Raw genomic sequence first — 22,622 nt, 5'->3', positions numbered from 1 at the left:
CGGAACGACGGGAAAGCAGCATGGGGGGGGGGGGGGGCGGATGATGAGTGTACATCGAGCAAAGCAAAGAGGAACAGTCGATTCTCTCCTCAAATAGACCTTCAACTCACCGTCCTAGTCTTTATCCATTCATTCCAATCACTCTATTCAATTTGGACTAGGTTGGCTGTCCCGGTTCGTGTCTCTGACTTGTTCCTCGGCCTTTCGTTCAGTTGTCCTGTGAATCCGGAACGCAACCAGGATCAACGGACGAGCAGATCTCTTAGCCGAATTTCACCCTCGCTACGGCAGGGCTCTATCTGGACTTGAAGAGATGTTGACGTCTCCCACCCCCGTCTTCCTCATTTGACCCTCCGTCGTCATCTTAGTCACTCGTCTTGTTTGTCTTGGAAACGGCACTTCTCCGGTCGGCTTTGCGTTGAACTCCGAAACCTATCAAGCCCCGAAAATCGCCTTCATCAGGTATTTCGAGGCTTCCTCCCTGCCCGGACTCTCAAGCATCCTGTACACCCGATTGCCACTCTTGTTGCCTAGCCAGTTGCCTCTGTCATGAGGCACCTCACCATCCGAGTTCCTCCTCCGTCTGGCTCGTTTGTCGCCCACCGTCATGCCTCTAGTCCACTGGCCGGCCGTTTCGATTCGGATATCCTCGGGACTGCGCGCGCTCGCTTTCCAAGATGGATCGTCGTGCGTCAGCACATACCAGACGCACAGCGGATCATGCAGGGCCAGAGCGGCGCCTTCGCCCTCGTGGCCGATGTGCAGCCGTTCCATCTTGTCTAGCATGGGGGTCATGAAAGCCGTCATCCACGCCGCGAGCGGCGAGCCGGCTTCGAGATGAGGCTTGGCAGAGGTGTTGAACTCGCCGCGGCTTAGCATGTGGTATTCCGTAATGTCCAGACTCATGAGTGTGAGCTTCAGCTGTTTGGACAGACGCGCAGGGTATTGCAAGAGGTGGAAGCTGCGTTCCCCTTCTGTGGCAATAGGCATTGTGCTCGCTGGGATGGGTGACGATAGCGCATACACACGAGCAGCAGCATAGGGATCCGCATAGACGTTGAATTCCGATACAGGCGTGACGTTGCCGATCCCGTCGACTGTGCCACCCATGGTGACAACTTCCTTGCATCGCACAAAGGTCTCTGGATCTTCGGCCGCGGCCAGAGCAAAGTTGGTGAGCGGGCCGATGGCAATCAGGGTGATCGTATCCGGTTCATTCTCCCGTAGCAGCCGAAGGATCTCCTTATGGGCAGGCTCGAGGGAAGGGACGAATGCATTTGTGTCTTCCTCGAGATCGACTTCAGGCTTGGCCTTCTCGGTGATGAAATGGTCCGGTGGAGGTTGCTCGAACAGCTTGTTCCAACTCTCCTCGGGCGAGAAATGGGGATGACTTGTATGTGTTCCGGCCAATCCATCGGTACCATGAAAATAATCAGCGCTCTCGATGCGATCCTGCAGGGGTTCGTCTGCGCCGATGGCCACGATCGGCTTGAATTTGGTGAGCCCTTCGAATCCGACTGGTCTGCCCTGCTCCTTGCGCCATGCAATTTCCTTCTCCAGGACATGGAAGATGGCGACGACGTTGCGTAAGCAGGAGCGTACATCAACATTGCCAAAGGTAATCGAGATGAGCAGCACCTCGAGGTCGTCGGCGCTAGCGGCGAGGGCGAGCAAGATGGCTAGGACATCGTCGACCCCGGGGTCGGTGTCAATGATGATGCGATTCTTGGGCGCCATGGTTTTCTCTTGAAAAGCCTCACTTCAATGGTAATCTTACTTGAAAAGATCCGCTAATGCAAAAGCACTGATGATGACTGGGTGATTGACGATGCAGGCTTAGTGACAGGAGAGCAAACCGATAGACAAGCCGAATTGTGATTCACTGCAGAAAGAGGCAATTGGAGTCGAAGCGTAGTGTGGCCTAGTGGCTCATCATGGATATTGGCAAGGAGTAATAAAGAAGTAAAAACTGCACTGGGGTCACGTGGGATTCACCGCGCGCGTGCCGCTTTTATTCGCACTCACCTTCGCACTCACAATATGATCTCCTCGTACATGGACCCAAGTATCGTAGACGAATCTTTGCCCGGGTTCGATCTCTTCGCAGATTACGGAGATTGATAATCTACAGATATTCAGTGACGAGGAACATCAGATTATGCTCACCCAAGATTCCGGTTAAAGCGTGAAGTAATTGATTGAACGTGATACGGCATCCTCGGACGCTGTAAGGGATGTTTATCGAAGTGCGCAAATGGTCAGGCATCCGTGAGTCCGTGACTGCAGCGCCTTCTACAGTTGACCAGAGCACACTAATTGTTCACCTCCTGCCAGCTTTCCCAGCTACTATATATCCGGCAAGGAAGAGCAAAATATCCTGCTGCTTCGCATTTGTTGAAAGCGCCCGCGTCCGAACACGCCGAGTGATCTCATTAAAATTGATCTTTTCGGCACCAAAAACCAATCTTCGTACGTATCAGAATAAGATTTATGAATTTTAGCTTCACTGGGTGAGAGATGAGGACTTGGACGCAGCCCCCTTTGGCGATGTCCGGTTTAACGCGGCTTGGGTGAGGATGAAAGATGCGAGTCTTGGCATCAGCATATGGACTACTACGAGGTAAGGCTGCGACAACTGTGTGTCCCTGGCTTGAGCCACGATCGCAATGCTTCATCGGGGAATGTGCTTGCGTGTCCTTGAGGTCATTGATTTTCTAAATCTGTACTGCCCGGATCCTTTGTCCAGAATGCAGAAACATGCCGAGACATTGTCCCAACCTACGTTCTACCCCTGGGAACGTAACCGCTTATGCAAGTCAAATATCACACGTACTTCCTTCATCGTGGCCCCTGGCCCCTGCCCTCGAGATGGCGTGCCGGATAGCTCTCTGCGCGGCAAAGATCGAGACAAGCCGCCTAATGAGACAAATTGTCTCCGAAACATCCTGTAGCGGATCGCGTTTGTCTGCTTTCGTCTGACCAGCCCTCATGGTCGTCCTGCGTGGTCTCGTTTCACATTCTTATACCATCGACGCGTGCTTCGGGCATAGTGTGCTCTTTCTCCTTCCCAAATAAGACCACTGCCATGGATTCTCAGACTTCTCAGTAGACTTTCTTCTTCTCGTCCACGCTCAGTTGACCGGGTCCCATGTTAACCAGTAGCAACAGACCACCCATGATTGACAGAATTTGGAAAAAGTCGTACTTGGCAAAGTCCTTGTGAGGGTGGTTCTTGTGCAGCTGCAGAATATCAAGGGTCAGTACAGTCGACCAACAGAAAACTCCCACAATTCCACTTACCGTCCAGAAATTGTTGACGAGCACGTTGAAGACACTGAGCAGGACAACCAGGATGACGGCGCTGAGCTTCGCCTTGAACCCCACCACGACCATCACGCAGGCCACGAACCCAATCATGCTCACCAGGACTCTCCCGACGCTCCATTCACCGGCAAAAACGAACCCGATGAAGAGGAAAATCAGCAGGACTCGCCCCCCAAGCTGGATGTACATCTTCTTGTCCTTCTCGTCAATTGTAGGTAAACCGGCAAACACCCTCTTCTTCACGAAGCTGTCTCCGAGCACCATGAGCAGACCTCCGATCACGGACAGGTTGCGCAGGAAGAAATTGAGATCGAAGATGAGGCCGTAGCCGAGAGCTTGGACAACCACGACTGACAACAGGCCGGCCACTGCATACTCGCCGTAGCGGCGCATGATGACCAGTGTTGAGCAGACCGACATAGTGATGACATTAAAGATGAGGAACAGGTGGGTGATGCCCCAGGGGACTAGTGTACGTCCGTCAGTATCTGCAGTTCCTTGATTTTCTTCTCGGGTTCACCCACTATGTCTGAATTCTCTCAAGAACGTGAGCTGATCGCCCCACTGTGTCACAATTCTGACTGCGTCCTCGAGGAATGTCACAACGATGAGGAATCTACCGATGGCGGGCAGGTATCTGTACGTATGACCTCTTCGAGTAAGCTTCCGGCCTGTTTTCCAAAAAATTGCCCATACAGCTTTTGCAGCCTCATGGAAGGTGAAATGAGTGTATCCTCACGGTTTCAGGGGCTCGCCCATGGTGTTCAACCAGTCTTCGATCTTGCTCGTCTGTTCTCGGATCTGGTCGAGCGGACTCGGGTCGTTGGTGGCATTGTCGCTCCGTTGGGAGCCGAATTGATTGTTCAGGCCCAAGTTGTAGCCTGCGGTGCCTCTTATTTGCGCCATGGTGACGCTGGGGAGGAAGTAAATGGTGGCAGTTGTCTGCTTCTTGGGTTCAGGTGAGGGAGGGTTCGATCGCGGTCAGGAAGTGGTTCGGTCGAGAGTGAAGAAAGCGGGTAGCAACCGAGTAATGCAGGACGGATTTGATGGCGAGAAGGGTGGTGTGTCTTTTTCAGCGCAGCAACTGCCCAAAGTTCTTCCCAAAGTTTCCCACGCAGGGGAGTAAGATTATATTCACCCGTGGGCAAGTGAAGCAACCGTGTGTCAATCTGCAACCGAGTTCGGGTTTTCGGTGGAGGCACAGCACAAGCACAAGCACAAAATACTCGGTACTGCCTCTCTGGTATTCTTAACACGCTGGCTACTAGTCGTGGTGCGAGGTGGGTGCGAGTGGGTGCGAGCCTGCGAGGTGTGCTATTCTCAACCCAGCCAATCACGCTGTCTGGAACCCCTGGATTTTGGTTCTGACTAAGTCCACAATCCCCTTCTTGGTGGCTGCTTGGTGGCTGCTTGGTGCTTCAGTCCCCTTTACCATTTTATCCCCTCCTCGCACTGATACTCGCGAGGTACTCGTACAGGTACTGCCCCTTTCGCATCCCGTCCCACAGCTTCTCTTCTCACCGCTGGACATGTTGGTCGCGCTCAGCCGCAGAGTGTGTTTTCTAGAATAAGCGCCGCTACTCGGTCGCGTCGCTTCTACATGACTTGCATGTCATACGAGTACACAAGTCCCCAAGGGTTCTATCTTAGGGATCGTCCCGGTGGCGCAATAGCTTTTCTCTCCATACTTTTCTGAGCAGCACACTTTTTCTCCCTTTTTCCACATGGAGAAATTTGGACCTCGTGGGGTTCCATTCGGAATCTGATGACTTGATCTCCGCTTTTGCCTTTGACCTTTGACCTTAGTGATATCCATGCCCATGCTAATGCTCCGTAAATAATGCTCCACGCGGGCAAGTCTTGAATTCAAAAGAGAAACGAAAGCAGAAGAAAAGAAAATCCCACACAAACAAACAACGCGCCTCGCCTCTCACTTGACCATGCACTATTGGCAACAACACGGCGCCACATCCGCGTCGGAACGCTTCGGAGCGAAGCCCTTCTCTCACATCTTGTATGACCCGGTCAAGCCTCCCATTCGGCATCCTTGAACGTCGGATCTGTCACCGGCTCGATGGATTGGAATCGATTCGGGTTCTCCACGCCTGGTTTGATCCCATTCGATCGACTGCCGTTGATGACGGGGTGGTTGTTTGCCACAGGTCTGGCAACCGAAGAACTTGCTTCACTGCTGGTGTCATTTATATCCTTCTTCGCCTTCTTCTTGCCTTTCTTGTTGGTCACCGACTCCCATTTCTCTTCTTGTGCAAGCTCGTTTGCCCACTTGTCTTGCTCCTCCTCGTTGACTTCATCAGCCCAACTTGGTCGGCTACCAAGGACGGGCCTAGCGAGTTTCTCTCGGTCTGATGCTCCCAACGCATGAGTTTCCCCTTCGCCAACGTCTTGTTTGACTGAGTTGATGGTGGCACTATCTGGGACAGAGTTGGTGACGTTCGACAGCGGTTCTGCCTTGACAGACTCATTTACGGTGACAGTGGGTAGCTCTGGCTTTTCAAAGGTTTCGAGGAGAGGCGCAACTTCGGTGGTCTGGGCTGACTTCTCTGGGGCCGGCTTCGCAGTCTGCCAGGCATTCTGCTTCGCCGTGAACGAATTTGCCTTGGTTTGGTTCGAGCTTCCTTCGGCCATTCTGGCAGTCCGCAATTGTGCTTGTTTCTTTTGCTCGTGGATGAGGTCAGACGCCTCTCTCAAAGCCTTCTGCTCCGCTGCCTTGGCCTGTCTCTGTCTCTGTTTCTTGGTCAAGGCAGGTTGGAAGGCGGCTTTCGAGGAGCCCGCTGATGCCCTTGGACCCTCACTCTTGACATCTGTCAACCTCAGAATACCAGGTTTGGCTGCTGGGGTCTCTAGCATGTCCGACACGTCACCAGCCCGCGAGGTGGGCGCAGTCGACACGGGACCGGTGGAGGGAGATCCAATGGGAGAGAGGTCGTCGTCTGCATCACGGCCGGTGGTGGAAGAGGTCTCGGTGGAAAGTCCTGAAGCTTCCAGGCCATTTTGTTTCCCAGTCGAGTCCTTGGCGACAGCGCGTCGCTCTTTCTTGGTTGCTCCCTGCGACTTGGCGGGCTCCAATTTGGTGCCAGCCTGCGCTTTGGCGAGCTGTTGAGCGAATTCTTTGTTGCTCAACTCGTCCTCCTCATCTCGGGGCAGAGTGACTCGTTGGCCCTCAGCAGTCTGGGCAACCACCTTGTCCTCAATGGAAGGGGAGATGAGCTTCCTTCTCTTGTTGGCCTTAGCTTCAGGAGCACTGGTCGGGGTAGACGTGCCGCTGTTGCTGGTCTCCAGTCGACTGGCATGTGTCCGCTTCGCTTTCTGCCGCTTAGCAGCATGCCTCTCCGACTCTTGTGGCGGTTGTGGTCCTCGTGTAAAAGCCTGGCCAGTAAGTTTATTGAACAGGTCCGGATTGTAGTATCGGGTGAGGGCTGCGGTCAACGCAAATAGGGCGACCCAAGAGGCGGCGGTGGACCACATCTTGGGGGGTGCCAGAGTGATGGGATCAATAGTTTGTGTCTGAATGTCTGGTGGCGAGGTACCAGATGATTTTCCTTACGTTCGACAATGTCCTTAATCTTCTCTTGTGAAGTCGTGAAAGAAGGGTTGAAAAGGCCGTTGGACAATGAAGAGGTGGTGCTCGTAGGAGGCGTGGCGAAGCAAGGGATGAGGGAGTTGGGTGATTTCGCGCCGGAAGCGAGGCGGTTTGTCGCCAAATTCCGACAGACTTGGATCAAAAGTGGGGAGGAAAAGAAAGACGCGTATGGATCTGTGAAGGGGGAGGGATGCTAGAGAGAGCTCGAAAGTAGTTGCATTTGCTGTTCACGGGCGCAGATGACTGGAAGGTGGTGTCGAGATGTCTCAGGAGAGTGGATGGGGTCGAGGATCGAAATGCAGCGCAATTTAGAACCAGGCTTAAAGATCCGGGGTCAAGCCGGACTGGCTGTTAGTGGCTCAGACTCAGATTGAACCACACCACCCCAGTGACCACTGACCACCTAGCGAGCTACCTAGGTAGGCAGTGGCCACACCAACCCGCGGCCACCGTGACATCTTGGCGAGGCTTTGAGGAACCCCAATATCACCCAGGCTGCGCGATACGAGGTACTCGGTACTCCGTAATCATCCAGGCCCTGAACCTCAACCTCACTTTCCTTTTTTAATCGACAGAATTGCCGCGGTTGTCACGATCACGGATGCCAATACTCAGGTAGTTGCCGACGCCCGATAAATCCATCGTGCAGCAGCCGACTCTTTGCCTCGTCGGCCTTGCGAAAGAGACGCATCCGCAGCTGTCGCTTCTATCCTCAATGCTGACTCTACAAATAGGCCTAGACAAATGTTTCTTTCCATTGAACGTTCTTCGCTCATGGGAATAGTCGAAGTGAGCTTGTATCTGGCAAAAATTCAAACTCTGACAAAAGCAAGTCTCCGCCCCAGTCCCAGACAGAGTAGTCTTCTATAGGACGAGAAAGCTTCGGTTTTCCAATGTCGGTATCATACTGGCCGCCGCTCAGATCATTTGCTTGCTCCGCTCTTAAAGGGCAGTGCTCAGTATTTGCTTGGTCGGCTGGGCCACTTGCTGCAGCTTGTCCTTGGAGATCTGGGACTGCGTTTCCTCCAGATACACCGGGTGCCCCTGGCGCCGTGCTAAACAAATAGCTGCTCAAATTCAGATGAGCTGCCACTCCTCGCATGCGTTCCCAGAGATATTTGGAGTGGTATGTGGTCCCAGCTAGAGCGCGAAGAAGGTTCATGGCGACCAGGGAACTCTGCCGGGCTTTGAGATGAGCCTCTTCCGTTATGATGATCTCCTTTCCATTGGCAGAGGGATTTCCACGTTTCGAAGAACCGAATGTGGTCGCAAAAAGCAGGACATCCAAAGCTGTGATGAGAAAATGATTGAACAGGGCCTGGTGGAAGCGGAACTCCTTTGTGGAATTATCCAACCCTACCAATATTTCCACTGTGTTTGCGGCCACGTCCACAGACGTGGTCCAAATATCTGGCGGTGCTGCATCACGGAGAGTTGTGCAGAGAAAGGATCGGGAGATGAGGGTTCGAAGATGGTTTGCACGTAAGGAGAGGGTTGTGCGCACCAAATGGAGAGCTGCCGTCGCCCTCTCGTTCGCGCTGGTATGTTCCAAGTCGCTAGAGGTGTGTTGTGTCCATTGTTCAAGTTGGTATTGGAAAAATGCATATCTCTCTCGCCAATTATGCAATAGCTGAGGTCCAGTATCTCTACCATCACAGAATAGATCATCAGTGGCTTGCTTTCCGATCCGTGAGTACTCGGCCATGGCTATCAAGAAGACTGCACCAAGCTGATACACGCTATCAGTTAGCCGCTTAGAGCGATCACAGAGGAAGAGCTGCCAAGTTTGGGACTTACAGGTCGGGGAAATGTTGGCTCGAGGCGGAGCTCTTGAGCAGCATTTGCTACTCCCAACCCGTAGCTGAGCTGGCGTTCAAGAACGTAAATTGTCCAGATGGTGTTGACGACCCAGGAACGAGTTGAGGCATCGGGGAATGAGCGAATGAGCACAATCTCCCGGTTCAGCCCGAGCTCCAGAATGATTCGTGTGACGTTCCCTAGGAAGCGCCATCCGCGACGCCATATTCCACGACGTAGATAGAAAATGCACTGGACACAAGTCAATCTTCTTCAGTGGTGAATTCTGTGGAAAGGGCCCTTACCACCAAAGTCATTGATACCAAATCTTTCAGGTCCACGGTATCGCTCCAGAGCATTGACTCTACCTCTGAATGAACGCTTTGGAAGAGCCTCAAAGCCATGGTACTGTGCGTATCTCCCTCTGTAAGCAGCCCCGTCGCTAAAACCAGCTTTAGAATAACCAGATCACTTCGGCGTAGTTCTAGTGTAGGGAACCCGGGTGGTCTTTGATTTGAGTACGGTGCCCGGGCACCAGTGAAGCATTCCGCTATTCGCATGATGTGGGCCGTGTCGACAATGGGATACATGAGCCCTTCCAGAACCCCATACGATTCTATGGTTTGCATAATCTGGTTGTCGTCCAGCTCTTCCAGTGGGTGGAGCAAGCTCGAAGGAGAGAGCACCTGAGGCAGGGGCATGTGTGACGCTGAGCTTGGAGAACCAGAGGCATCGCTCTGGCTCATGTCACTCCAATCCCCGTCAACGATCTCGCCCTGGATTATCCAGAAAGGAGATGGCGTCGATGTTGACGGTGAGGCAGGTTGTGTCATTGGCTTGTTAGAGCCGTGGAACTTTTGGACCCCAGGATCAATTACATTTATGCAGAATAGTGAGCTCGTTTGGCTGTGGAGCAATGGTAGTCCCCTTTTATAAGCTGTCTCGAAGCCGTGTTCCCTTGAACTCGGTGGGCTAGGCAGGTTTTGAGCGCCCGTCAGCATTGCCATTTGTCCTGTCAAGAGGTCTAGCTTCCGGCCTTGCTGCTCAAGGAGCGCTAACAGCGCTGCATAACAGCGGTCTTCATTGTCCCTGATGAAGTGAGTTCTTGCTGGACGATCGATAGCTGCTAGGGAGGGTGGGATTCAGTCAGCGTACTCTTGCTGCCGCTCTTCCACTAGGAAGCTGGGCAGATGCTGTGCACTGTAGTGGCAAGTTAATGGGTCACGCGCGGCGCAGTACGCACACGGAAGGCGGCCATCACAACGAACTTTGGCGGCTTTGCATCGATTGCAGGCATGCGTTGTATAAGGATCTCGCTTTCGACGAGTAGTGGGATGTTGTGTCCCCCTCTTAGCAATTCTGCCACCAGTCTTCGCGCTGATGGTAGAGCGAGATTCAGATGGAGCAGGCATCGTTTCAACGATTCGTACCGTACATAATGAAGACTGTGCTCGAAATTGGCACAGACTCAAGACGACGTGAGAATACCTCCCTTCCTAGGTAAGTAGATAGCTGATTTAAAATCAGGAGGAACGTGATTTCCTAGCGCGGAATAGGGGCGTGCCAAGCGTCAAAGTCTGGGGGTGCGGAGTTCCTCCGTGTGGGGGAAATATCAGTTCTAGGTGCGAGATTCTAGTGAGGCTCACTAAGGCTGCCACTCAGTGGCCGGATCCTATTCGGTGAACCCCGTCATGTTCTGGTCGGAGGGTAAATCGAGTCTCACTCCTACGGGTCCAGCGGTTAATAAACAGAGGATGTCACATGCTTAGCATTTGTACACCATTGTATGGACTGGAGGAGATTCATCTTCGGGATTCAGAGGCACAAAATCCTCTTTATTACGCCGAGCAATGTCGCCGGACAGTCGTCAACCATACTCATGCTTCTCCACGCCACGAAATTGTCGGGACGTACCAAGACGCAGCCATCCTCGTTGACTTCGCGGCGATGATACCAGTCATTATAGACGGCTTCATATTCCAGACCAAACCCGACCGCAAATACCGCCACATCCAAGCCCAGGTTTTCTTTGACTCTGGCAGCAGCAACCCGCCACATGTCTCCGCCATGGCCAATAAAGAGTGCGAATCGGCCTTTGCCGCTCAGATCCAATGTGGACACCGGTTTCTGTGGAATGCTCGTGTTCAGCCAGGCATGTGGCAGTCTGACCCCAGGGTATGTATGGGGCTCGTAATACAAGACCGGATCTAAAGGTGGCTTCGGAGGCGTTCCTGCGTCGTCGAGAAAGATGGCAGACGACTCATATCGCTGTCCCATATCGGATCCCTGCGCAAGAAATTCGTGACATGTATAATCAATCGAATGGATGAGTTGCTGCCGGCGAGCTCGGCCACGTTCGGATACTTCATCCAGTATGGCCAATTGTTGCTTCCGTTCCTGCAAGGACGGGTTGAGAAACCCAAGAGATTCAAAGATAGGTATATGTTCCCTCAGAGAAGAATTCGCCCTGGGTTTGGAGCCGTTAGCTGCAGACGTCTTTACATTGTCGAACCGTGCGAGGAGCATACCGGTCAACCACTCCAGCTCCTACTGGTGCCCGCTCGACAGAATAGCTGTCCAGCAGCGATCTCCCTGCAAGTCCTGCCTCTCGTTAGCAGGTGGATCTCGCTTCGACCCCCCCCGAAACTCCGTATTCAGCTGCCTGGGAATTGAAACCTACCCTTTTCGACCAGAGCAACCTTCCATGCTAAGTTGGCGGCATCTTGGATGCAGGTATTCGATCCGAGCCCATTCATCGGAGGGTGTCGATGCACCGCATCACCTAGGCAAAATCTGTCCGGTTAGTAATGTTCGTTAGGGTTGACGGAAGTATGAGTCTTACACCTGGCCTTTGCTGTAGCACTCCGCTACAGTCTCATTGATGAACCACTTGTCTATTCGCAAGATGTCGACGGGTATTGACACATCGCCGAGTACTGACTTGGCCTGGTCCTCGACCTGTTTTTTCTCAGGCATGAAATCCGCGGGACAGGTTGGCTTGTACATCATGATCACCAACCATTCGTACCATGGCTTGACCATTCTGACGATTGACCACGCAGCAAAATCAGGCTGCTCCACATCAGGTTGAATAACATAGTGCAGATTCCCGACTCGGGACTTCATTATGTCCGACAGATCAGCTCGGAGCAAAACATTCAGTGCGATCCCTTGGCTCGGTTTGATAGACATTGGTAATCCGAGCTGCTGGACGACGGTGCTTTTGGCACCATCTGCCCCATAAAGATACTTGCATCTGATTTTTTGAATTATGCCGTAGATCCGATCCTCGACTTCTGCAAGGACCGAGCCTGGTGCTGAAGTGTCAAATCGGGTAAGTCGAGTGCTAAAGCGACAAGGGAATCCATGTTGAGTGGCATATCTGAGCAGAATTGGCTCCACAAGGGTCTGAGGGAACTCCAGATGCGTACAAGGGCTGTGAAGTTCGAAATCGCCCTGCGTGAAGCATTGTTCCCGTCAGGCATGGCATATACTTTGAGAAAAAGTAAGATATTGGTAACGCACCCCTCGCTTAGGTCCACTGCCCCATGAATTAATCCGACCGAATTCTCTCCCTTTCATCGTGCTGCACCAGCGCGTAAGTCCTTTCTCAGGGCCAGCGTAACCAAGCTTCAGGAACTCGTTTTCGAGATCCATGTCCAAGTCGCGAATGCATTCTGAGGAAATTACCAAAAACAGGATTTTAGAGAATAGAGCTTTCGATGAGACAGATCGCCAACTTACCCATCGCAGGCTGATTTATGATATGAGCTCGAGGTGTATTCGCTGAAGATGGAGAAGAGCTTATAATCAATCCTTTCAATCCTATTTTCCAACATATGCTACCGGTTAGACGATCCGGGATGCGAATCCGGGGCCCAATTCAGCCCTTTCGTTGAGACACTTACCATGCTTCCCCAGGAAACAAGCTAGTGACGCCCCAGCAGGGCCTGCTCCGACAATCAAGTGGTCAACCTCCAATATATCAATGCCCATTCTGTGATGTTGACGGGTCGCTGTGTCTGTCATGGTCTTCAAGATATTCGCAACCGAAGCTATGCACAAGTTCGAGGATGATAATGAAGCTTCAAAGCAATAAATCAAACTTCATTACCAACCCGTGAATATAGGGACGTCTTGCAGAATTCAATATGTTGGCAGTGCCGTTGGGCAGTCTCGGACCACTCCTGTTTCCTCGATTACTAGACGCTGACGAGCTATGGTACTCCCTTCGGAGAAACCCCCCTGTTCGCTCAGTTGTCGGTAGTTCCTCATTCAAGAATATGAGAGCTCTTGGCCGAGCTGAGATGTCGGTCTTCGAGCGTCACGTACAATGCGGGCACCTCATCCAAGTCCATGTCGGAACCTTCCGAAGTTCCACGGATTCCGATTACCAATAAAAGGCCAAGGGAGATGGTGGGATCTTTTCCGCCTCGATTACCAAATCGCCAGCTCCTGATAATCACAGCCTCACCTACTTTGCCGACACCCATGACTGGAGATAGGAACTGAGTAAAAAAAGAGACAGAAAACTCGGTAATTTCCACACATGCTAGCCATATATCAACATGCTGAGATTCTCTCAACCTCATCACTTAAACAAACAAAAACAACTAGCAACTCTTGGCCAGCGACCATATCTGCACCTCTCCCGAACTTCGAAACATGTCGCCAAACATTGCAGATAGCCTCATTGCAGCGGTAGCCGAGCGACGATCGGTCTACAAGCTCTCCGGAGAGACCACCATCTCCAAGGAAAGGCTAGAAGATATCGTCCAGAAAGTCCTCCTAGCCACTCCATCAGCCTTTAACACGCAAAGCACACGCATCGTTGTCCTGCTGGGAAGCGAGCACCGAAAACTATGGGACATCGTCCGGGCCGGTGTGAAGCCCCTCGTTGCAGCGGAACAGGCAGAGGCCACCGAAGCCAAAATTACTGGATTCCAGGGAGCTTACGGCACTATCCTCTTCTTCGAGGATCCAACACCGTTTGAACCACTTCAAGCGTTTAAGATGTACGCCGATAAGTTCCCAAGCTGGCGTGAACAGACTAGTGGCATGCATCAATTGCTCGTCTGGACGGCACTGGAAGCAGAGGGGCTGGGAGCGAACGTGCAGCACTATAATCCCCTCATTGACGAAAAGGTGCAGGAGACCTGGTCCGAGAAAATCCCGCGTCATTGGCAGCTGTTGTCCCAGATGGTCATTGGGAAGCCAGTGGGAGACCTACCGCCGGCGAAGGAAAAGAAGCCTGTTGATGAGAGATTCTCTATCATTGGATGAGCCTGAGAAGTGGTCCATTAGATATCTTATGCCTGCATAAACAAATTCCTGAACGGCAGATCTAGAAGAAAAGTTAGAAAGGAACTCGTCAAAAGAGATGCTGAATGGTATGGTGCACCTGCCTAGTCCCTAAGTCATGCGACTTTCCACATACTTGTAGTAGCCGGACGCATTCCTCAGAATGATGATCCATGATCAAGAGCGACTCTGTCTAAGCTTTACGGCCCGGTTCTGCCCCGGACCCGTCATACATGGTTCTCCTCCCTTGCATTACCTCAATCCATTCTGGTGTGCTCATGGCCTTCTCGCCATATTCTTTCAATGCATCCGGAATAATGCCGCCGCGCCCGACGTCTTGCAGTCTCGCTATCATCACAACGAGATGGGCATCCAGAGCCGTGGGTCTCTGTTGCCCAAACATCCAAGGACCGGCTTCTGGTCGGAGGAATGATGCTACCTCTTCCAGGTATGTGGTAGCCTTACTCACTTCGCTCTGAATTTTTTCTGGCTGCAGTGCATCGACTTTGTCCCGTTTTAGACTATTGACCCCCTTACGATTAGCCTCGAGCGCTCCGGGATTTCCGACAACCTCAGCACCGATTCGGTGAGTACCAAGGGATGGGAGGCAAGACAACACAATCAATACCGTTTAAGATGAGCACTTACATCATGAGCTTATACTCCAACGCTTTGCGATACTCTTCACTGATATCGCTTTTGGCCAGTCGTTTCAGCGCGGTGTCCGCAAAACCAGAAGCAAGTTTCGGACTCTTCAGGAAGGAGAGGGTGAAGAAGTTAAGGTCATGCATCTTCTTTAGGGACTTTTGAATGGTTTCTGCATGAGCTTCCGGCATAAGAGCAGGATAGCGTTCCGAAACGTAAGCGCTGATAGCAGTCGTTTGCGCAAGTGGAAAGGGGAATGCAGCATGACTTCCCAGCACCGGTACCTGGTAGATCGTAGATATGCATTAGAATCCTCGGGTGACACCACTGTTTGCCACCTTTCTTCTTCATCTGAGGCATACCTGGCCATTCGGGTTCACCTTCAGCAGGTACTCCTCGCTGAACTGCTCTTCACTGAAGATATCGACATTTTGTTCTCTCACATCCATTTTGACGGCGGGATCGGCGGGCTCACCACGAATGCGCATCAAATACCGCATCATGATGGAGCAGATGGAATAGTAATTGTGGTATAGGGTATATGGTGTCCCATCCGGAGATGTTTTCGTATCCGCAGCCATTCTGTGTGTCTTCAAATGTGAATATCAAAGTTTCGTATCCTTGGCGACCAAGACAGATGTCGGTCCAGCCTGGAGGGCCTGGCTGATGAAAGTATAAATGATCTAGCGAGGAGTAAGATGGCAGAGGGCGGAATCTTCGTTGTATTGGTACAAGAAATGTATCATGTGCTTCACCAATTGTAAGGTTTCATTTATTAATATGCCAAATTATTAATATCAAGGTAGTTCCGAACATACGGAACGTGGACTAAGTACTCGGTACAATTATCGAATGCTTTCCGCACCACAAGGCGCAGCCTTGTCATGACCCCATGGGGTTCCAGACCAGCGGGGAAAGTCGTCAATAGCAGCACAACCCTGCCTCCCTCCCCATCCAACATTATGTTCTCGATACTTTCGCGCTATCTTATCAAAGCTTTTATTATTAAGCTGATGCTAACGGAACATCCGGGTGTAACGCGCTGGTTAAGGTGAAGGTCAGCGTGGTGGCCTGAAGTTGATCACGAAGTGCGGAAAAGCAGTGCCTCGACCTGCACATTAAAAATGCATCTTACTCAAAACCAACGTTCCCTCAATAGCAGAGCCTACCACAAATCGACACCGGCGATCCTCTTGAAGTTTGCTCGAAGGATCACAGGACATCATGTTTGAGACAGCACTATCTGGAAATAGTTCTGCAAATGTCATGCAGACTCTCTGGTCAATCCCTTTTGCTTGGAAACTGACATTGCCAATATTGGCTGTTGTCTTCTACGTATGTTCCCGGCGCCCGCCATAAACAATTCAAACCATTCCGATTAAGTCTTTGCCCGTGTCTTTGCTAACGAGGCACTTATCAAGATTTTGATACTGATTGTGTACCGACTGTGGTTGCACCCGCTTGCAAAATACCCTGGACCACTGCTAGCCAGACTCACTAACTGGTATGCCGTGTACCATGCATACAAAGGAGACCGACATCTGGATATGTACTATGCACATCAAAAATATGGTGAGCAGGCCAGGGGAGCTGAGGAGCTTCTGCTTACGAGGTCGACTCCGCTAGGCAAATTTGTACGGCTCGCTCCCAACCTGGTTACAGTCAACGATGCAGCCGCCATAAAGGGTATGTCTGTTGAAGAATGGAGCATTCACATTCACACTCACAAGGGCGGGATGCCGACTGACAATATCATAGAAATTTATGGAGTCAATCAGAATGTCAGAAAATCCGTCTTCTACCAACCAGCCATTGAGCATTCAGGGATAGAAAGCACATTCAACGCTCGTGATAGACAGCTCCACGCCCAAAAAAGACGTATTTTAGCCCCGGCCTTCACAGAACCCGCGTTGGCGGCTATGGAGGACTACATGCAATCTCACATCCGCCGATTGTTCCATGCAGCCTCTGGAGAGGAAATCTTCCAGAGCGAGGCGCAATGTTGGACAGCCGACATGGGGAAATGGGGCAACTACTTGACGTTCGACGTCATGGCAGATCTAGTATTTGGAAAAGACTTTGGTATGCTTGCTGGCGATGAAAGCAGAGAACTGCCTGAGATTATCGACGGGGCTGTGCACCGTGAACTGATTGTATGGAGCTTCCTATCTCCCAATAGAGGGGTTAGACTAACTCGCGCTGCACTGCCATAGGCCGGCTCAAGTCCCTTTGTCAACAGATGGGGACTAGACAAGATACTCTTTCCAGACATTGTCAAACGAGGATCAAAACTGATCAAGTACGCAAAGCAACAGGCCGAGATCCGGCTCAAGGCCGATCCAAACCGGAAGGACTTCTTCTGGTATCTGAGCAACGCCAAAGAGAAGGATGGCCGTCTATCTTATTCTGATCCGCGAGAGATCTTCTCCGAGGCCAGGACATTGATTATTGGAGGTACGAAATGCACAAAGGCTAGCGAAAGGTGAATGTAAACTTTAACAGACATGCTGACTGCCTCTCTTCGGCGCCGCAAACAGGTTCGGATACTACTGCCACCCAGCTTGCGGCCAACTTCTTCTACATCACTCAAAATCCCAAGACACTGGCGAAGCTCACCGCGGAGGTGCGTTCCACCTTCCCCAATGTCGACGCCATTCGACTAGGACCCGCATTGGACTCGTGTCGCTATCTGCGCGCCGTGGTCGACGAGACTCTTCGCATTAGCCCCAGTCTTCCAGGAATACTGCCGCGCGAAGTCCTCCCTGGCGGCCTCAGCGTCTGTGGCGAGCATTTCCCTCCAGGCGTCGATCTAGCCGTCCCAATTTATACTGTGCATCACAATACCACGATCTACCCATGCCCGCACAAACACATCCCAGAGCGCTGGCTGCCCGATCAAACGAGCGAGGAAGCAGTCAAGCAATGCCATGAGGCGCTGACTCCGTTCTCCTACGGAAGCAGGATGTGCATTGGCTGGCGCCTGGCGTTGATGGAGCTGCGGCTCACAATTGCCCGTGCGGTGTGGATGTTCGAGTTGGAGTATCTGGGAGGAGGACGGGAAGACCGTTTACGCGGGCCTGACTCGGAGGGAGTTGAATACCAGCTCTTGGATCACATGGCAGCAGGACGAAACGGACCGATCATCCGCTTCAGGAAGAGAGAGGCGTTTTGAACCCGGGAATAAGCATGATGCAGCACCTGCCGATGAATGACCAGAAGGACGCTGGGGATGAAGGCCGACTATTGCACGACAACCATGCCGTACGTGAAACGGGGTTCTAATGAGATTGGAGGTAGTTTATCTGTCGCCCCGAATATATGAGTTGCTCTGAAGATAAGTGGTTTGTCAGCCTGCTGAATTCTATCTTAGGTGAGAAATCAAGATATGTAACAGCGCTCCCTTGATACGAATTTGCAGTGCATACCTGACCTCGGTGGCGAACAAGTTACGGCGCCTGTGGCCGGATCTCACACACCTTAGACTACATATGCTTTCGACCAGCCTTCCAATTTAACAATGCCAACCCCCATCAGCACTCCAGATTGCTCCCGTGACAAAAGTGCTCTCGTCGCTCAAGAGAAACGCGATGATGCCTGCGATCTCTTCTGGTTTGCCCTTTCTCTGGAACGCTTGGGCACTCATGTCTGCCTTTTGGACCTTTTGTGCTTCTTCGACGGCTGTCACCATGGGCGTGTCGATGAAGCCCGGGGCCACTCCGTTGATTCGGATGTTGTTCTTGCCTTCTTCCTTGGCGGCGGCTCGAGTCAGGCCCGCCACGGCATGCTTGCTCGCGGTGTAAATGCTGCTCTTGACCTGGCCAAGCAGGGCGAGCACGCTGGCGGCGTTGACGATCGACGCACCCGACTTCATGACCCGGAGCTCCTCGCGCATGCAGTTGAAGACGCCTTTGGCGTTGATGTTGAAGATCAAGTCCCACTCGTCGTCGGTCTCGTCGCGAAGCTCCAGGGTCACGGCATGTCGACCTATGACCCCGGCCAGATTGGCGGCACCGTCGAGCTTGCCAAATTCCTGCACCGTCCTGTCCACAAAGGTCCGCACCTGCGAACGGTCCGTGACATCGACCACAGTGTAGATGACCTTGGTCCCCAGCGCCTCGATGGACTTAGCGGCGGCCTCTAGTTGTTTGGCATTAATGTCGGCTAGCGACAGACTGGCACCCCTGCTGGCCAGCAACTTGGCTGTGGCGAGGGCAATTCCAGAGGCGGCTCCGGTGAGGGCAATGACTTTTCCTTCGAAAGAGCTCATCTCGACTAAAGGCCTGAAACGTTTGGGATGAGACAATCTGGCCCCTTTCACTGCCCGCACCGTGCTACCATGCCCTTATATCCATGCTAATGCCCGCGGCCTCTCCAACCTAGTGGCTGGGGAATGCCGGTTAAGCTCAGAACCCCGCGTCCGAGCCTGGGAGGACTCCGGGAAGACTTTGGACGAATACCAATCCACAGGGGAATGGACGCCTCGCGAACGTGACGGTTTCCTCGGTAGAGCGGCTCGAGCGTTGGGGAGTCAGAAGAATTGAGAGGTTGAAACTGTGGAATCTGATCGCGTGCTGTCACGCCTGAGTCATACCTACATACCTAGGTAGGTAGCTATTAGGTAGGGCACCATAGTGACATTCAACTGCGATGGGCGCCGGCTTTTCCCCATCTCCAGCAGTTAGGCTTTTCCTCGTCTTGCCCCGACCTTTTGATGCAGCATTGAGTTCAGCCAGCACTGAAGTCCACTGCAGTTTCTCAAAGGCCAATCAAAATTGACCCGGATTCGACCCGAGGCCAACCCGGAGTCGGAGTGAGGGCTTCACGGGCCTCTTCCCTATGACCAGCGTTTCTCTAAACTGATAATTCACCGCCATCCAGACTGTCGCCAGCAATCGACAGCGTGGCTCAAGCCGGCGGGAAGACTCCACGAGTGTCGCCATCCTCTTGATGTGACGGTCTGAAAACCAGACATTCAGCGAGTCACTCGGCGAAACGGCCACACGACAGCCGGGGGAAGTCTGAGGTACCACCCAGGTACGAGCTCAGTCCGAAGCGAGCAGGTACTCCACGGTGTCTGATTGCCCAGCGTCGGATATTCGGACCGTCGGCACGTGAGCGTCTATTCAGCAGCAAGGCTGGAAAGACGAAGGCCTCAGTCGCCTTTTGCTCTACACCCTGCTCGCCGCTCGGTAGGGAGCAGCAATCCAGACAGAATGTCCGATTGTGCTGAGAAGGTGCATCGGCGTCGCCAGCATGCCACCCTGGCCTGTTACATGTGCCGCAAGCGCAAGATCAAGTGCCCGAGGCAGCTTCCTCACTGCATGATATGCAAAGAAACCTCGCAAGAATGCGTTTACCCTGCAAAGCCAATGCGGCCAGGCCCAAAGATAGGCAGTACCCATGCTGCCACCCAAAGGCGACAGCGTAAGTTCTTAGTTCGTCTGCTGTTCGAAAAGGTACTGACGCTACGGCTCCAGCGGGGATGGACGGTCTAGAGAAAAATCCACAAGAGCGACGAGCCGTGAGGATCGAACCACGAAAGATGACACAGGCCAACACGTTCGATGATAGCTCTCCATCCTCGGCACAGTCCCAATCGTCACAAGGTCCTTCTCGACTGGACAGTGTGACGAGCCTTTCATTCATTCTCCACCCCACCGTTGGGAATTGCTCGCCAGACCAGACTGAAGCCGCTCAACATTTTGAAGACACAGATAGTGGTTACACCGATGCACTTATGACGAGCTGCAAAGCCTTGGGCTTGACTCTACTACAATTGAACACACTGTAAGCTGGCTTCAACTCGAACTCTCGTTCTCCCCGTCAAGATCTTTGGGGATGCAGTTTGAAATAACAAGCGTATAGACTCCCACGATACTTTGAAACATTCACGTCCTTCCAGCTCTTTCGGTTGTCGGTACTACGAGCAAAACTGAGGCAGATCCCCACCGCCACTCAAAGAACCGCACTTTTGGCAGCGATGCTGGCGTTTGGGCTCAAGGGACTTGACAGAGACGATCTGGAAAACATCGTGCAAGAACGAATTCTCCCAGACTCAACCGACGTTCCAAGCATCCATTTCCGGGCGCTGGGGATCAAACACATGGAACAAGCCATCGCAGAACTCAGCGACGAACCCTTGACCCTTCCTCTCCTGCAGGCACTGATCTTAAATACCCACTGTCTGCTTGTTCAACATGTGAGAGGCAAGGCGTGGAGGTACCTGGGGACTTGTATCAGAACCGCCTATGAACTGAATCTTCATCTCATCGATGCGGGCAAGCAAAGTCATGAAAGTATCGTAAATGCAGAAAAATGGTGCATTGAGGAAGAATGGCGTCGGGCCTGGTGGGCCATCTGGGAGATGGATGTGTTCGCCAGTGTCATTCGTCGATGCCCGGCGGGGATTGACTGGAGTCAGAACGAGACGTTTCTGCCGGCAGAAGATGAGAGATGGTATCGCGGTGAACCCCAGCAGAGTTGTTTCTTGGACATCAACGTGACTGCCCGATGGAAAACACTGGCCGCTACTAAAAACCGATCCCCAATTGCATGGTTCATCGTCCTCAATTCCCTCATGAAAGACGCACAAACCATTTCCAGTCCAAACAGCATCGAAAGACCTCTCTCCTCAGACCCTGGGCTATCGGAAGGAACGGCTGAGGGCGTGATTGACGAGCACCAGCGACTGCTCCTTCAGAAGAAAACCGCGGCCACAAAGCGTCTCAGTACCATCTCCAATGCTCTCTACTGTGCGGTCATGGCTCTTCCTGAAGAACTCAAGTATCACGGTCAGCATCTCAATTTTGGGGGCTTGGATCTGCAGCGGCCGGGTGCCGTTGCGCAACGTCTCGCTCACAGCTTCATCTACAGTATCTATCTCATGACTCAACTGACAAAACTCATGATATTGAAGTATCATGTATTCCGCTCAGGGATGAAATGGACTCTTCTTCGCGACTGCAAAACTTCAGGCCACCGTGCCGCTGGTCTTGACGACCCCGTGGGATCCCCTTACCGCTCCGCATCAGCAGAACCACAACATCTATTACAATACTTCGAGGCGGCGGATAATGTGATAAGCATGATTCGAAGCTCTGCAGAAGATCACTACAAGCATATTAACCCGTTCCTCGCCAGCACGGCATGGCTGGCGGGGGCTGTCCAGCTGCTGCGTCGGAGCCGGCTATCAGACGACGACCCGGACCGAGATCTAGTCACCTCGAATTTTGAACTGGTGCGTCTGGCGTACGAGAAGAACGTGAAGTTCTGGAACGTGTCACAGGTTCCCTTGCGCAATTGGGAGGCGCTCGAAAGCGGACTCGAGAGCATCAAGAGCAATCCAGGAGACGGGGACAAATTGCACGATGAGGCATCGTGCGTTTTCGTTCCCGGCAACACGGGCCTGCCACGGGTGCCACAGAGACTGTTACACGCTGAAGAGATGTCAAACACTACCGGCGACTGCGGTGGTGTCAATGATGTTTTGAGGTACCCTACAGGCGACGGCGGTGTCAGAGACGGCATGACGGAAAGACCCTCTGGCATTTACCACAACGGGGGCCTTTCCACCCTGTCGCCTCCGCAGTACCAGCACCAGCAACATGCGCCGTTCTTGTCAAATCCACACCCCCTGTACGGAGGAGCGCCGCCACCACCGCCGGCTCTGTTGGGACAAAACCCGCATCATGAGCCCCATCTCAGCATCGGGATGACCTCGTTGACTACGAATGTTGGACCGGAGGGCGTGACTTCGTTTCCGAGCACCGATGTCCCAGTTGCTCCGTTCTCGCCGACGTGTCTAGACGCTATGCCGTTTGCGTTGGATCGGGACATGAACATGGATTTCTCTAGTTACCTCGACGAGATGTTCTCCGGCCCGTACTTGCCATGAGAAACGAAATGTGGAGAACTCGCTATATGGGCAAGGAGCAGGTTGGCGAGTGATTCCAAA

General features: G+C 52.6%; 9 protein-coding genes across 9 annotated transcripts; 3 read left to right on the top strand and 6 right to left on the bottom strand.

Moving 5' to 3' along the window:
• Window positions 1-435: 435 nt before the first annotated feature.
• On the bottom strand, window positions 436-1,737 carry Z520_09920 (uncharacterized protein; the record flags this gene model as incomplete). Its single annotated transcript, XM_016780414.1, has 1 exon — window positions 436-1,737. One exon carries the CDS (start codon window positions 1,735-1,737, stop codon window positions 436-438), a length of 1,302 nt encoding a protein of 433 aa, XP_016628657.1.
• A 1,365-nt stretch (window positions 1,738-3,102) lies between these two features.
• Window positions 3,103-4,230, bottom strand: Z520_09919 (uncharacterized protein; the record flags this gene model as incomplete). Its single annotated transcript, XM_016780413.1, has 4 exons — window positions 3,103-3,240; window positions 3,301-3,791; window positions 3,849-3,961; window positions 4,064-4,230. 4 exons carry the CDS (start codon window positions 4,228-4,230, stop codon window positions 3,103-3,105), a joined length of 909 nt encoding a protein of 302 aa, XP_016628656.1.
• A 1,119-nt stretch (window positions 4,231-5,349) lies between these two features.
• On the bottom strand, window positions 5,350-6,810 carry Z520_09918 (uncharacterized protein; the record flags this gene model as incomplete). The annotated part of the gene is made up of 1 exon (XM_016780412.1): window positions 5,350-6,810. The coding sequence occupies one exon, from the start codon at window positions 6,808-6,810 to the stop codon at window positions 5,350-5,352; it is 1,461 nt and encodes a 486-aa protein (XP_016628655.1).
• Window positions 6,811-7,697: 887 nt separating this feature from the next.
• On the bottom strand, window positions 7,698-12,470 carry Z520_09917 (uncharacterized protein; the record flags this gene model as incomplete). The annotated part of the gene is made up of 12 exons (XM_016780411.1): window positions 7,698-8,654; window positions 8,723-8,974; window positions 9,028-9,811; window positions 9,878-9,915; window positions 9,966-10,099; window positions 10,153-10,234; window positions 10,637-11,189; window positions 11,251-11,323; window positions 11,403-11,515; window positions 11,565-12,178; window positions 12,248-12,399; window positions 12,467-12,470. 12 exons carry the CDS (start codon window positions 12,468-12,470, stop codon window positions 7,698-7,700), a joined length of 3,756 nt encoding a protein of 1,251 aa, XP_016628654.1.
• A 917-nt stretch (window positions 12,471-13,387) lies between these two features.
• Window positions 13,388-14,005, top strand: Z520_09916 (uncharacterized protein; the record flags this gene model as incomplete). Its single annotated transcript, XM_016780410.1, has 1 exon — window positions 13,388-14,005. The coding sequence occupies one exon, from the start codon at window positions 13,388-13,390 to the stop codon at window positions 14,003-14,005; it is 618 nt and encodes a 205-aa protein (XP_016628653.1).
• A 211-nt stretch (window positions 14,006-14,216) lies between these two features.
• On the bottom strand, window positions 14,217-15,249 carry Z520_09915 (uncharacterized protein; the record flags this gene model as incomplete). Its single annotated transcript, XM_016780409.1, has 3 exons — window positions 14,217-14,544; window positions 14,672-14,952; window positions 15,031-15,249. 3 exons carry the CDS (start codon window positions 15,247-15,249, stop codon window positions 14,217-14,219), a joined length of 828 nt encoding a protein of 275 aa, XP_016628652.1.
• Window positions 15,250-15,892: 643 nt separating this feature from the next.
• On the top strand, window positions 15,893-17,840 carry Z520_09914 (uncharacterized protein; the record flags this gene model as incomplete). The annotated part of the gene is made up of 5 exons (XM_016780408.1): window positions 15,893-16,003; window positions 16,090-16,354; window positions 16,427-16,821; window positions 16,882-17,122; window positions 17,206-17,840. The coding sequence occupies 5 exons, from the start codon at window positions 15,893-15,895 to the stop codon at window positions 17,838-17,840; spliced, it is 1,647 nt and encodes a 548-aa protein (XP_016628651.1).
• Window positions 17,841-18,179: 339 nt separating this feature from the next.
• On the bottom strand, window positions 18,180-18,935 carry Z520_09913 (uncharacterized protein; the record flags this gene model as incomplete). The annotated part of the gene is made up of 1 exon (XM_016780407.1): window positions 18,180-18,935. One exon carries the CDS (start codon window positions 18,933-18,935, stop codon window positions 18,180-18,182), a length of 756 nt encoding a protein of 251 aa, XP_016628650.1.
• A 1,215-nt stretch (window positions 18,936-20,150) lies between these two features.
• Z520_09912 (uncharacterized protein) lies at window positions 20,151-22,562 on the top strand (the record flags this gene model as incomplete). The annotated part of the gene is made up of 2 exons (XM_016780406.1): window positions 20,151-20,455; window positions 20,534-22,562. The coding sequence occupies 2 exons, from the start codon at window positions 20,151-20,153 to the stop codon at window positions 22,560-22,562; spliced, it is 2,334 nt and encodes a 777-aa protein (XP_016628649.1).
• Window positions 22,563-22,622: the final 60 nt, after the last annotated feature.

This window comes from Fonsecaea multimorphosa (assembly GCF_000836435.1).
Source record: "Fonsecaea multimorphosa CBS 102226 unplaced genomic scaffold supercont1.26, whole genome shotgun sequence".
Taxonomy (NCBI): Eukaryota; Fungi; Ascomycota; class Eurotiomycetes; order Chaetothyriales; family Herpotrichiellaceae; genus Fonsecaea; species Fonsecaea multimorphosa.
The sequence above is the reverse complement of the archived record's forward strand: the minus strand, read 5'-3'. Positions and strand labels throughout refer to the sequence as shown.